At 51.6% G+C, this 13,909-nt stretch overlaps 1 protein-coding gene across 1 annotated transcript; it reads right to left on the reverse strand.

Annotated features, from left to right (window-relative positions):
• Positions 1 to 9,468: 9,468 nt before the first annotated feature.
• LOC140460035 (uncharacterized) lies at positions 9,469 to 11,456 on the reverse strand. The gene is made up of 2 exons (XM_072554442.1): positions 11,410 to 11,456; positions 9,469 to 10,753 (listed from the first exon to the last, which is right to left on the reverse strand). Exon 2 carries the CDS (start codon positions 10,528 to 10,530, stop codon positions 9,469 to 9,471), a length of 1,062 nt encoding a protein of 353 aa, XP_072410543.1. The 5' UTR covers positions 10,531 to 10,753; positions 11,410 to 11,456.
• Positions 11,457 to 13,909: the final 2,453 nt, after the last annotated feature.

The raw sequence follows: 13,909 nt of genomic DNA on the forward strand, positions 1-13,909 counted from the left end.
GTCTGGTTTGTGTGGACAAGTCAGTTCGAAGGATCTGTTTCCGTGCTGTACAACTCCATATTCTGTTTTGTAAAAAAACTCAAAAGATTTTGTTGAAGAAATTTGATTGACCGATATTTTCGCTCGAAGTCTAATTGAGGGAAAGCATATTGGAAGGGGGAGAAACAATTACATTTATATGGTAGACAATGGACAATAGGTGCAGGAGTAGGCCATTCTGCCCTTCGAGCCATCTTGGTCGTAACAGCATATCAAAGAATAAAGTGAAACAAACAATGTGGTTTGCAATGATGTCTCCAGGTTTACTCCATACATTACCTCAGAATTCAATTGCAACATTTAAAAGGCATCTGGAGAGGGACATGAATGGGAAGGGTTTAAGAGGGATGTGGCCAGGTGCTGGCATATGGACTAGATTAGGTTAGGGATATCTGGTCGGCATGGACGAGTTGGACCGAAGGGTCTGTTTCTGCACTGTACATCTCTATGACTCCATCTATTCCTGGAGGTAAAATGGTCCATTTATACCATCAGTTGGTTACAGATAGAACATAGAACAATACAGCGCAGTACAGGCCCTTCGGCCCTCGATGTTGCGCCGATCCAAGCCCACCTAACCTACACTAACCCACTATCCTCCATATGCTTGTCCAATGCCCGTTTAAATGCCCATAAAGAGGGAGAGTCCACCACTGCTACTGGCAGGGCATTCCATGAACTCCCGACTCGCTGAGTAAAGAATCTACCCCTAACATCTGTCCTATACCTACCACCCTTTATTTTAAAGCTATGCCCCCTGGTAATAGCTGACTCCATACATGGAAAAAGGTTCTCACGGTCAACCCTATCTAAACCCCTAATCATCTTGTACACCTCTATCAAATCGCCCATAAACCTTCTTTTCTCCAATGAGAAAAGCCCCAAGTGCCTCAGCCTTTCCTCATACGATCTTCCTACCATACCAGGCAACATCCTGGTAAACTTCCTCTGCACCCGTTCCAATGCCTCCACATCCTTCCTATAGTCTGGCGACCAAAACTGCACACAATACTCCAGATGAGGCCGCACCAGAGTCTTATACAACTGCAACATGACCTCAGGACTCCGGAACTCTATTCCTCTCCCAATAAAAGCCAGTACGCCATATGCCTTCTTCACTGCACTATTTACCTGGGTGGCAACTTTCAGAGATCTGTGTACATGGACACCAAGATCCCTCTGCTCTTCCACACTACCAAGTATCCGACCATTAGCCCAGTACCCCATCTTTTTGTTACTCTTACCAAAGTGAATCACCTCACACTTAGCTACATTGAACTCCATTTGCCACCTTTCTGCCCAGCTCTGCAGCTTCTCTATATCCCACTGTAACCTGACACATCCTTCCTCACTGTCAACAACTCCTCCGACTTTTGGTGCTCATCTCCTTGTTGTGTTTCCAATATTTCCAGGTGTAGAGTTTTTCTCAGTAGCTTCAACCTGTTCAATCTTCTGATCTTGTAAGGTTTGTGACTTGGCCTCACCTCGAGTTCAACACAGGCAATGGCAATATCCGTCTTTTCCTCTGCTTACTACACAGGTCTAAAAGCCTTAGCTTGTCTAACCTCTCTTGGTCAATCCATATGAAAACGAAAACCATTCCCGACAAATGCACAGATAAACTGAAACCAGTCGGCCTCCTGTGTTTCACCCTCTCCAATATGGCATAGCACTCATGGGTTTCCCCACCAGCTGCTCAGCAGCTAAGAGCCCAGCCTATCCCAGTTTCATACCATTTTTGTCAAGTAAAACAAAATATATCTGTGTGCTGTTCTCAAAACGCGAAGCGAAGATACTTTGTCGAGTCAATAGCTAGGACTGGGACTTGATTTATAAGCTTTTCACCCCAAAGGAGCTATAGAGTCATAGAAACGGACCAGCCTGCGCTTAGCCCGTATCCCTCCAAACCTTTCCTATTCATGTACTGGTCCACATTTTTTTTTTACGTGCTGTAACTATACCTGCTTCAAGCACTTCACCATCTGCCCCTCAGGTCCCATTTAAATCCTTTCACCTTAAAATTACGCCGCCCAGTTAAGCCCTAAATAAAAGTGTGGCATCATCTGCGGAGGAAGGACAAAAAGTTAAGTCTTCAGATCGAAAGTGAGTTTTTCTCAGTAAGGATTTGGACACCTGGAATGGACGGTGCTGGGTTTGTATCCTTTATTGACAGAGCTGTGTTTCATAACCTCCATTACAGCAGGAATGACTATACAGTAAACATCTCTTCATGATCCCACAGTATCACTTAATCAGCATCTGAACTTAACTGGAATGTGGTTTGGCTGTGCTATCAATAAGAGGACAGAGATGAGGAGGAACTGCTTTTCCCGGAGAGTAGTGACTCTATGGAATTCTCTGCCAAGGAAGTGGTAGAGGCAGCTTCGTAAATATATTCACGACACAGTGACGGGTTTTTGCATTGTAGGGGAATTGTGGGCTATCGGGATAATGCAGGGAGGAGGAGCTGAGACTATGGATAGATCAGCTGTGATCTGAATGAATGGTGGAGCAGGCTCGACGGGCCAAATGGCCTACTCCTGCTTCTATTACTATGAATATAATGAACTGCTCACCAAACCCTGGTGATGGATGGACAACTGTAACCAGACTTGGAATGAGCTGTATGAACGTGGCAGAAGGAGGGATTCTGTGGAAATCACCAGACAGTAAACTCAACCACATGGCCACACTGGGCATAAGCTGTTCACCTGCAATGTATATCGTAAAGGATTCCCTCGCTCATCTGTCCCACTTCGACACCAGTGAGGTCGCCCTTTGACTGCTTGTGGGGAAGAGGTTCGGAGATGCCTCTATCTTGCTGTGACACCAGCGTGTCCACATCAGGTAAACCATCCTCTCACACTATGGGAAGGCACACTGTAGGAGTCACCCAACTCCTAAGCACCCTCTGCTCCCCACCAACTCATGCATCTGTCCAGATGCATCTGGAATGAATCTACCGTGCCTGCCTCTACCACCTCTGCTGGCAACGCGTTCCAGACGCCTACCACCTTCTGTGTAAAGTACTTACAGTGTGTATCCCCCTTAAACTTTCCACCTCTCACCTTGAAAGTGTGACCTCTCGTTATTGAATCCTTCACCCTGGGAAAAAGCTTGTCTCTATCCACCCTGTCTACACCCTTCATGATTTTGTAAACCTCAATCAGGTCCCCCCTCAATCTTCTTTTTTCTAATGAACATAAACCCAACCCGCTCAACCTTTCTTCAGAGCTAGCACCTTCCACACCAGACGGTAAACCTTCTGTACACCCTCTCCAAAGCGTCCACGTCCATTTGGTAATGTGGCGACCAGAACTGTACACAGTATTCTGAATGCGGCCGAACCAAAGTCTTGTACAATTTTAACATGACTTGCCAACTCTTAGACTCGACACCAGGGAAAGTTTCTGACGGACAAACGTTCACATTTGACTCCGGGAACTGAGCAAAGATGATGCTGTTAATGATATCCAAATCTGAACCATGTTCAGGCTGACAGCTGTGGTTTATCTCTGACGTTAAATCATCCCTGTAATTGGGCTAGACTTTTTAATCCAGTGGGGAAAATCTCAAATGAATCACCCTTGCTTAGGAAATAGTCTGTCAAATCTTAAAAAGGGGTAAAACCGAGGACTGCAGATGCTGGAAACCAGAATCTAGATTAGAGTGGGGCTGGAAAAGTACAGCAGGTCAGTCAGCGTCCGAGGAGCAGGAAAACCGACCGTTCGGGCAAAAGCCCTTTATCAGAAATGTCTATCCCTGATGAAGGGCTTTTGCCTGAAATGTCAATTTTCCTGCTCCTCGATGCTTCCTGACCAGCTGTACTTTTCCAGAACCACTCTAATCTAGACCCTGTCAAATCTTAAATGCCAATGTCATCAGAAATAGAAATTCCTCCACCGTTTCTTTATTCCCCATTACTATTTCTCCTGCCTCATATACACTCTTGCCTCACCCTTACCTTTTATAAGGTTAAAAATCACACAACACCAGGTTATCGTCTAACAGGGTTTATTTGAAAGGACGAACACTGCTCCTTCGTCAGGATCATAAGACACAGAATTTATAGCAAAAGCTCACAGTGTCATGCAATTGAAACAATATATTGAACAAACCGAGATTGCTGTTAAGTCCTTCATCTTTTAGAATGGGTTGCAGGTTTCAGTTCATTAATATGTAAATCCCAGAACTACTTTTAAGTCACATTCTTGAGATAACTTAAGGTTTTGTAAAAAAAAAGTGACATCTCAGTTCAGACAATGCATTACAGGTGTGGTTCGAGTCTGTCTGTATCCCAATTTCGAGTCAGACTGGGTCGATCTCCAAAGTAGGAATTTATAAAATGTTATATATAATTGACTGCCTGCAGGTTGTGCGGTTTTTGAGCAAAAATAGAATGTATCTGATAATTTAATTCTTCAAATGCAAATTCACCCACAGACTTGTGTGTATGTGAGAGAGAGGGGTAGAGAAGGAGAATGTGTGTGCGCATGCGATACTGTTACGTTTTTCATCTTGTAGAATGGATCGCAGGTTTCATTTCAATTATACTTTTACTCTAAATTCTGTGTCTTATGATCCTGTCCCACAAGCTATCTGATGAAAGAGCAGCATTCCAAAAGCTAGTGCTTCCAAATAAACCTGTCGGACTATAACCTGGTGTTGCGTGATTTGTTCACCTCAGTCCAACACCAGCACCTTCACAGCATGGTTACCTTTTATAGATCTTTAAAAGAATTCTTGCGATCTTCTTTATATTACTAGCTAGCTTACCCTCATGTAGAACATAACAGCGCAGTACAGGGCCCTTCGGCCTCGATGTTGTGCCAACCTGTAAAACCAATCTGAAGCCCATCTAATCCACATTATTCCATTATCATCCATATGTTTATCCAATGACCATTTAAAGGCCCTTAATTTTGGCAAGTCTACTCCTTTTGCAGGCAGGGCGTTCCACACCCTTACTATTCTCTGTGTAAAGAACCTACCTCTGACATCTGTCCTATATCTATCACCCTCAACTTAAAGCTATGTCCCCTCGTGCTAGCCATCACCACCCAAGGAACAAGGCTCTCACTCTCCACTCTATGTGATCCTCTGATCATCTTGTAGAGCATCCCATCCCTTTCCATAACCCCTCATGGAGTTTTAACCACGGCTGTCGCACCTAACTTGGACATCCCTGGGCACTATGGGTAATTTAGCACGGCCAATCCACTCTAACCAAAACATACTTGGGCACTATCGGTAGTTTAGCATGGCCAATCCACCTGAACCTACACATCCCTGGATGCTACAGGGCAACTGAGCATGGCCAACTCACCCTAACTTGCACATCCATGAACATTATGGGTAATTTACCATGGCCAAGCCACCCTAAATTTAGCACGGTCACTCCACCCTAACCTGCACATCCCTGGGCACTATGGGTATTTAGCATGGCCAATCCACTGGAGCACCCAGACACTGGGGCAGAATGTGCAAACTCCACACAGGACAGTTGGTCCGAGGGCTGGGATCGAACCAGAGTCCCTGCCGCCGTGAGGTAGCGGTGCTAACCACTGAGCCATCATGACCTCCTCTGACCAGAAGAAACACACATATTCTACTGTTGCACACATTTACAAAGAGAGTGCCAGAGAGTTTGTGAACAAATGGAACAAACCACAACTCACTAAGCAATTTGCGATTACATAGTGCCAGTCACATCCCAGTCCAACGTAATTTTGTTGCTTTTTTTTCCCCTGCTGGGGTTGATTTCACCCCTCGGGCGTTAGCAGTGCCACAGCCAAGCGAGTAGTTTGTCTCCGACAGACCGTGCTTCTGCTCTAATCCCCAGCCACGACCTATTACTCCAATTCCCCCTCGGAGACACTGGGGTGCCCTTGTATCACTGAATGCAAAACTGTGTGGGGAAATCTGACACCAAGCAGCAGTCTCTTGTATCAGTGGGGCCCAGGAGGAGGGACAGAGGTATATCTCCCTCCTCGGATGAGGGTGAAACTCCAGTTGCTGGCCTCCCGGGTGGAGGGAGAGGAAGGGGGGAGAGGAAGGGGGGGAAGAGGAAGGAAGGTGGGGGGGAGGAAGGGGAGGGGAGGGGGGAGGAGTGGAGGGGAGTGGAGGGGAGGGAAGGGGAGGGGAGGGGAGGGGAGGGGAGGGGAGGGAGGGAAGGGAGGGAAGGGGAGGGAAGGGGAGGGAAGGGGAGGGGAGGGGAGGGGAGGGGAGGGAAGGAAGGGGAGGGAAGGGAAGGGGAGGGGAGGGGAGGGAGGGGAAGGGGAGGGGAGGGAAGGGGAGGGAGGGAAGGGAAGGGAAGGGAAGGGAAGGGAAGGGAAGGGAAGGGAAGGGAAGGAAGGGGAGGGAAGGGAAGGGAAGGGAAGGGGAGGGAAGGGAAGGGAAGGGAAGGGAAGGGGAGGGGAGGGGGAGGGGAGGGGAGGGGAGGGGGAAGGAAGGGGGGAGAGAGGAAGGAAGGGGGCGGGAGGGGAGGGGGGAGAGGAAGGGGAGGGGAGGGGGGAGGAGTGGAGGGGAGTGGAGGAGGGGAGGGAAGTGGAGGAGGGGAGGGAAGTGGAGGAGGGGAGGGAAGTGGAGGAGGGGAGGGAAGTGAGGAGGGGAGGGAAGGGGAGGGGAGGGAAGGGAAGGGAGGAAGGGGGGGAGAGAGGAAGGAAGGGGGGAGAGAGGAAGGAAGGGGGCGGGAGGGGGGGGGGGAGAGGAAGGGGAGGGGAGGGGGGAGGAGTGGAGGGGAGTGGAGGAGGGGAGGGAAGGGGAGGGGAGTGGAGAGGGGAGGGAAGGGGAGGGGAGGGGAGGGGAAGGGGAGGGGAGGGAAGGGAAGGGGAGGGGAGGGAAGGGAAGGGGAGGGGAGGGAAGGGAAGGGGAGGGGAGGGGAGGGAGGGAAGGGAAGGGGAGGGGAGGGGAGGGAAGGGAAGGGGAGGGAGGGGAGGGGAGGGGAGAGGAAGGAGGGGGGAGAGAGGAAGGAAGGGGGGAGAGAGGAAGGAAGGGGGGAGAGAGGAAGGAAGGGGGCGGGAGGGGAGGGGAGTGGAGGGGGTTCGGTGAAGTCCTTGCTCTCGGTGACAGCTCCTGAAAGACTCTGTCCCACTCCCACCTTATCCGCCCCCTCCCTCCCCCCTCCCCTCCCCGCCCGTCCACGGAGCCCGGTAGCACCGTCGGGTTTGGGGACCTCCAACCGCGGGTCTCACCCTCGCTGGAGATCGACCTTGTCGCTGGTGCATCTGTGGCCGAATCCCGAGGAGGAGGAGGAGGAGGGGGAGGGGGAGGGGGAGGGGGAGGAGGAGGGGGAGGGGAGGGGGAGGAGGAGGGGGAGGAGGGGAGGAGGGGGGAGGGGGGGAGGAGGGGGGAGGGGGAGGGGGAGGGGGAGGGGGGGAGGGGTGGAGGGGGGGAGGGGGAGGAGGGGGAGGGGGGGGAGGGGGGGAGGAGGGGAGGGGGGAGGGGGGAGGGAGGAGGGGAGGGGGAGGAGGGGGGAGGGGGAGGGGGAGGGGGAGGGGGAGGGGGGGGAGGGAGGAGGGGAGGGGGAGGAGGGGGGAGGGGGAGGGGGGGAGGGGAGGGGGGGAGGGGAGGGGGGAGGGAGGAGGGGGGAGGGGGGAGGAGGGGGGAGGGGAGGGAGGGGGAGGAGGGGGAGGAGGGGAAGGGGGGAGGAGGAGGGGGAGGAGGGGGAGGGAGGAGGGGAGGGGGAGGGAGGAGGGGAGGGGGAGGAGGGGGAGGGGGGGAGGGGGGGGAGGGGGGGGAGGGGGGGGAGGAGGGGGGAGGGGAGGGGAGGGGAGGGGGAGGGGGGAGGAGGGGGGAGGGGGGAGGAGGGGGGAGGGGGAGCGGGGAGGGAGGGGGGAGGGGGAGGGGGAGGAGGGGGGAGGGGGAGGGGGGGAGGGGAGGGGGGAGGGAGGAGGGGAGGGGGAGGAGGGGGGAGGGGGAGGGGAGGGGGAGGAGGGGGAGGAGGGGAGGGGGAGGAGGGGGGAGGGGGGAGGGGGAGGGGGGGGAGGGGGAGGAGGGGGAGGGGAGGGGGGGGGAGGGGGGAGGGAGGAGGGGAGGGCGGGAGGGGGGAGGGAGGGGGGGAGGGAGGAGGGGAGGGGGAGGAGGGGGAGGGGGAGGAGGGGGGGGGAGGGGGGCGGGGGGGTGCTGTGGGTGCCAGAGCGATTGGGATTCACCTCCTGCTTCACCTGGAAAGCAACGCACGTCTGGCCATCTTCCGAACAAGACACAGGCATGCCCCCACTCTTCGGAAGTTTCACTTCCCTTGTACGAAAGACCCACTGGTTTTTGCTAACCAGAGGATTTTCGCTTTTGCGAGAAAAGGCGGAATATAAATGAATTGATGGCAATCGCTTCTTCGCTTGCGAGAGAGGTTTCACAGGAAGGCTCGGCTTGCAGACAGCAGGGGGGGGGGGGGAACACTTTACATTTACCTAGCGCCTCTCTGGACTCACGAATGCTTTACAGTGCGTGACTTTTGAAGCGTTGTTGCTCCTGGAGAGTTGGAAGCTTCCGCAGAGTGAATAAGATCAGAGTACACTGTGCACTGACGGAGGGGAAAGGAGTTGAAGGGTGGGGGGGGTGGGGGATCCGATTAAAGAGGGTGCTGGGTGCAGACACGAGTGAGAAAGGAACGGGAGGATAGGCGGATGGTGGGAGGAGATTAAAGAAAAAGGGGGTGGGTGCAGCGTAAACACCGACAGAGGCCAACTGAGCCGACCGGCCTGGAGACTCAATGGGGACAGGAGACAAATATAGAGCTTAAAAATGTGTTGCTGGAAAAGCGCAGCAGGTCAGGCAGCATCCAAGGGGGCAGGAGAAATCGACGTTTCGGGCATCAGCCCTTCATCAGGAATGAGGAGGGTGTTTCGCTGCTCCTCGGATACTGCCTGAACTGCTGTGCTCTTCCAGCACCCACTAATCCGGTATTTGGTTTTCAGCATCTGCAGTCATTGTTTTTACCTTCAATGAGAAGGGTGTGTCCAGCAGGTTAGGATAAAAGGACGGACTTGGGAGAGGGGCGTTGGGAATGGGATAGGTGGAAGGCGAGGGTGTTAGGCCGGAGAGGGGGTGGGGGCTGGAGAGGTCGGGAAGAAGATTGCAGCCACAGGGGGTGAATGCAGAGTTCTCCAGTTTCCTTATTTCCCCTACCCCCCCCCCCCCCCCACCCCCCTTGTCTCAGCATCGCCTTCCTAACCTGCAATCTTCTTCCTGACCTCTCCGCCCCCACCCCCTCTCCGGCCTATCACCCTCACCTTGACCTCCTTCCACCTATCCTATTCCTAACGCCCCTCCCCCAGGTCCCTCCTCCCTACCTTTTATCTTAGCCCGCTTGGCACACCCTCCTCATTCCTGAAGAAGGGCTGATGCCCGAAATGTTGATTCTCCTGCTCCTTGGATGCCGCCTGACCTGCTGCGCTTTTCCAGCAACACATTTTTAAGCTACAGTCCTCACTTTCTCCCAGAGACAAATATGTCTATTTCAGATCTAACTGCAGTGGCCGGACAAATAAATATGCTCCACCCCCAATACATATGCTCCACCCCCAATACAAAACGTCCTTCTTGTGTTCCTGTGGATGGTCTCCATAGGGAAGGTGCAGTCCCCTCTGGGAGTAAAGAGGGTGAGAGAGCGGCTAGTCCGCCCCCTCCTCTCCCAATGTCAAAGTGAGCAGGGTCGGGTCCCGGACGTGGCTCTCGGGCAGAATCAAACCAACCTCCATCTCCCCCCCCCCCACCCCAACCTCCCGCAATCACTTGTGGACGCGCTGGTGCGACACCATGTTGGACAGCTGAGTGAAGCCCTTCCCGCACTCGGAGCAGGAGAACGGCCTCTCCCCGGTGTGGATGCGTTGGTGGGTCCGCAGGTTGGTGGACTGGGTGAAGGCCTTCCCGCAGACGGGGCAGACGAACGGCCTCTCCCCGGTGTGGACCCGCCGGTGCCGCTGCAGGCCGGAGGACTGCACGAAGCCCTTCCCGCAGACGGGGCAGGACAGACGGCCGCTCCCCGGTGTGGACCCGCCGGTGCCGCTGCTGCTCCGACGACGTCTTGAACCTCTTGGCGCAGTGGGAGCAGCCGAACGGCCTCTCCTCCGTGTGGATGCGCTGGTGCAGCATCAAGTCCCAGGAGCTCTTGAAAGCAGCCCCGCAGTCGGAGCATCGGTACGGCCTGTCCTCGGTGTGGCTGCTCTGGTGTCGGCGTAAACTGGACGACTGACCGAAGCCCTTCCCGCACACCGAGCAGGTGAACGGCCTCTCCCGGGTGTGGAATCGCTGGTGCTTCTGAAGGCTGCCCGAGTCACGGAAAGCGTTCCCGCACACCGAGCAGGTGAACGGCTTCTCCCCGGTGTGAACCCGCTGGTGCAACCGCAGGTGGCTGGACTGTGTGAATCCCTTCCCACACACGGAGCAAGTGAACGGCCTCTCCCCCGTGTGACTGCGCCGGTGAGTCTCCAGCGCCGACGGTGTCGGGAACACCTTCCCGCAGTCCCCACACTTCCACGGTTTCTCCATGGAGGGAGTGCCCTGAGAACGTGTGCTCGTCGCGATTTCTTTCGCCGTCCAATGGGTAAACCTCTACCCACGGTCAAATCACTGTGAAACTGTCACTCAGTTGCTTTTCCAGTCTGAAGCAAACAGAACTGAAGTTCCCCTCAAAAGCCCACACGTTCAGTTCCCGGTGAACTGATGTTCAGTTTGAGATTTCCATTTCAAAATCGTCCTCTCCCTCAGTAGCCTGTAAAAGAAAAGTCATCTGTGTCAGTCCTGGTTAGGAATTTGGAGCAAAGAGAATAATCCACAGAACAATCTGTTCTCTCATATTTGCCAAAAATCTGTAAACCACCATCCCATAGACTCTCCCTCTGCTGCAACTAATCTTCCTACTGATTCAAACTGAAAGACAAATTCTAAATAATGATGTTGCATACTATACACTGTTTCTTAGCTTGAGAAACAGTTTGGGATTCTTTGCCTGTGAGCAAAACGGAAGTAAAGATCATTAATGATGACAAAACTAAACTGGATGGGTGTTTGGCAGAAATAAAATTGCAGGGATAGAGGGAGTTGGAAGGATACATGGGGGCAGCTGGGTTAGTGAGCAGTTGATTTGCTGAGTACTTTCCATTACTGGAAATATGTGCAACATTTGTTGAATCCTCTCCACGAGACCAGAAATAATTGGAAATGACAATGAGAGAACCACAAACAAAAGTCAGAAGCATAGCACATAAGACTTGTCTCTGTTTTGTATCACTCAAACGGGGTCTTCCTCTGTAAAATAAAATTGCAACGGTGAACATGAGGAATGTCAGCCTTTGGAGCCAACAAATATTTCAAACCGAGAGAATAAAAGGATGTCAATGTCTCTGAGAAAGAGATGGACACCATTACCTCTGCACAGCTTGCACTCTTCCTGCATTCACTGCTGGACAGAAAGCCCACACTGCGCCTGCTCCGGACAGCGGGTCCGCACTGCGCCTGCTCCGGATAGAGGGTCGGTACTGCGCCTGCTCCGGACGGCGGGCAAGTGCGAGACAGAGGAAACGCACTGCGCCTGCTCCGCACACCATGCCCGCCCTCGACAGCGAGCCCGAACTGCGCCTGCTCGCGCTGTGGCCAGCAAGACCGCACTGCGGCTGCGCTAACCTGCTACTGTGGCAGTGGGAGTGGGGAGGAAGGGCAGGAAACTTAGCAAAATCCCTTCTTTTGATTTTCCTCCAAGTCATGCAGTTTTAGTTCAAATAAAGCACATGGTTCCAGATTCACTGACATTTGCTCCTCTGTCCAGCATCTGCGAGTAAAACACATTGTCTCTTCCCCAGGGGAAACACAGAGAGTTGTGTAGCTGGAGGCTTTTTTTTACCTATATTTTATGAACAATTCTATTTGAAATTTATTCCTCACACAGACATGAGGGGTGAACGTGCTCTTTTTTTGTGTGCCACAACTATCCCATTGTTTGTCAGGCTATAGCTGCTTTTAAATACTTAGGTTAAGCAGTATAAAGCTGTGGGTGAGTACCAGAGAGTAGTACTCCCAAGTAATCCGGTTGGGTCAACAGAGAAAGAGGATGTCACATCTAAAGAACAGACTGAAGGGGTTATGCAGCTTGTTGGGTCAGTTGAGTTGGCTCTGCACTCAGACAAGACTGGACACTGCCTTTGATGGATGATAATTAAATACTATATCATGGAACAGGGAGAAAGTAAGGACCGCAGATGCTGGAGATCACAGTTGGGAGTGTGGTGCTGGAAAAGCACAGCAGGTCAGGCAGCATCCGAGGAACAGAAGAATCAACATTTCGGGCTTATGCCTGAAACGTCGATTCTCTTGCTCTCTTGGATACTGCCTGACCTGCTGTGCTTTTCCAGCACCACACTCTCAACCCCTATATCATGGAACACTCTAAATTCAAGGGCAAGTCAAACACGAAGTTTGGAGAAATATGTCCTTACATTTCTATCCTTGGTTAAAAATCACACAACATCAGGTTATAGTCCAACAAGTTTATTTGGAAGGACTTCCAATTAAACCTGTTGGACTATAACCTGATGTTGTGTGATTTTTAACTTTGTACACTCCAGTCCAACACCAGCACCTTCAAATAATTTCTATCCTTGGGTGACCCAAAGAACATGAAATGGAGATTTTTGTGTAGATGGCTCCCATGATAATCTTCCTGTTTGACCAGAGTATCAGTGCAATTAGTTTCAGGATAGTTTTGGTAGGTGAGAGCGGCAAATGTCGTGTATCCTGGGAAGACAAAATGTTTTTTTAAAATTTATTCATGGGGTGAGGGCATCACTGGCCAGGCCAGCATTTATTGCCCCATCCCTAACTGCCCAGAGGGCAGTTAAGAGTCAACCACGTTTCTGTGGGTCTGGAGTCACGTGTAGGCCATACCAGGCAAGAACGACAGCTTCCTTCCCTCCAGGACATGAGTGAAGCAGATGGGTTTTTCCGACAATCGAAAACGGATTAATGGTCAGCATTTATTAAATCTAAATTCCCCATCTGCCGTGGCAGTTTTCAAACCTGGGTCCCCAGAACATTACCTGGGTATCTGGATTAACAGTCCAGTGATAATACCTCCAGGCCATCGTCTCTCCATAATAATGGGCAGTTAAAAAGCATTTTAACTGTGGAAACTGTGGAAGCAATGCTGGACACTGTGTAGAAATTGCTTATTTTATTAACTAATTCATCTTAAATAGTATTTGATTGGAACAGTTAACACATGCTTTATTTCTGTTGATGTAAATATTGTTATAAATCATAACTCAGGACTAAAAGGGAGATGGAGGTGAGAGAGAATTCCTCCCCTCATAGGGCACTATAAAGAATCCTGGGAGACCTCTATTTCTGGTTTACTTCCTAATGAACATAAAATGGAGCACAAGCCCCAACTATGTATTTATTTCTAATCTTGTTTCACTTGTATTCCCTGCTACAATGACTGGGTGATTGACAGGCTGGGAGATCGTGAGTTGGGCTTTGATTGACTGAATGTTTCATTGATCTGGAAAGTGTAAAGGGAGGGGTGTGGGTCAAAGCAGAAATCTAGCATAGCTGAGAACAGACATCTTAACCCTGTGAGAACAGGGAGATCAATGAAGGACAGAGAAAACAGGACGTGAAATTTGAGCGAACACCAGACCACTGTTACAACAAATTTGAATTTGGCCAAAATCAGTTTAAATTATGCCTGAAGATATGAAAATCCAATCAAATTTGAATTTCTGTTTTGACCACTTCAAACCAATGCGATAGTCTGACTTTTGGGGGTATAAAAATCAGGCAGTTAGTTAGAGCAAAGAGCACCAACAAAGAGACGGCCTGCAGAGATGATCTCTGAAAGGCACGTTTTCCTATGAAATCTGTGAAGCAAAAG

Source organism: Chiloscyllium punctatum, chromosome 36 (assembly GCF_047496795.1).
Source record: "Chiloscyllium punctatum isolate Juve2018m chromosome 36, sChiPun1.3, whole genome shotgun sequence".
Lineage (NCBI taxonomy): Eukaryota > Metazoa > Chordata > Chondrichthyes > Orectolobiformes > Hemiscylliidae > Chiloscyllium > Chiloscyllium punctatum.

Excerpts from the sequence above, each read along its gene's own strand:
- LOC140460035 (XM_072554442.1), bottom strand. The coding sequence starts at position 10,530 with ATGGAGAAACCGTGGAAGTGTGGGGACTGCGGGAAGGTGTTCCCGACA.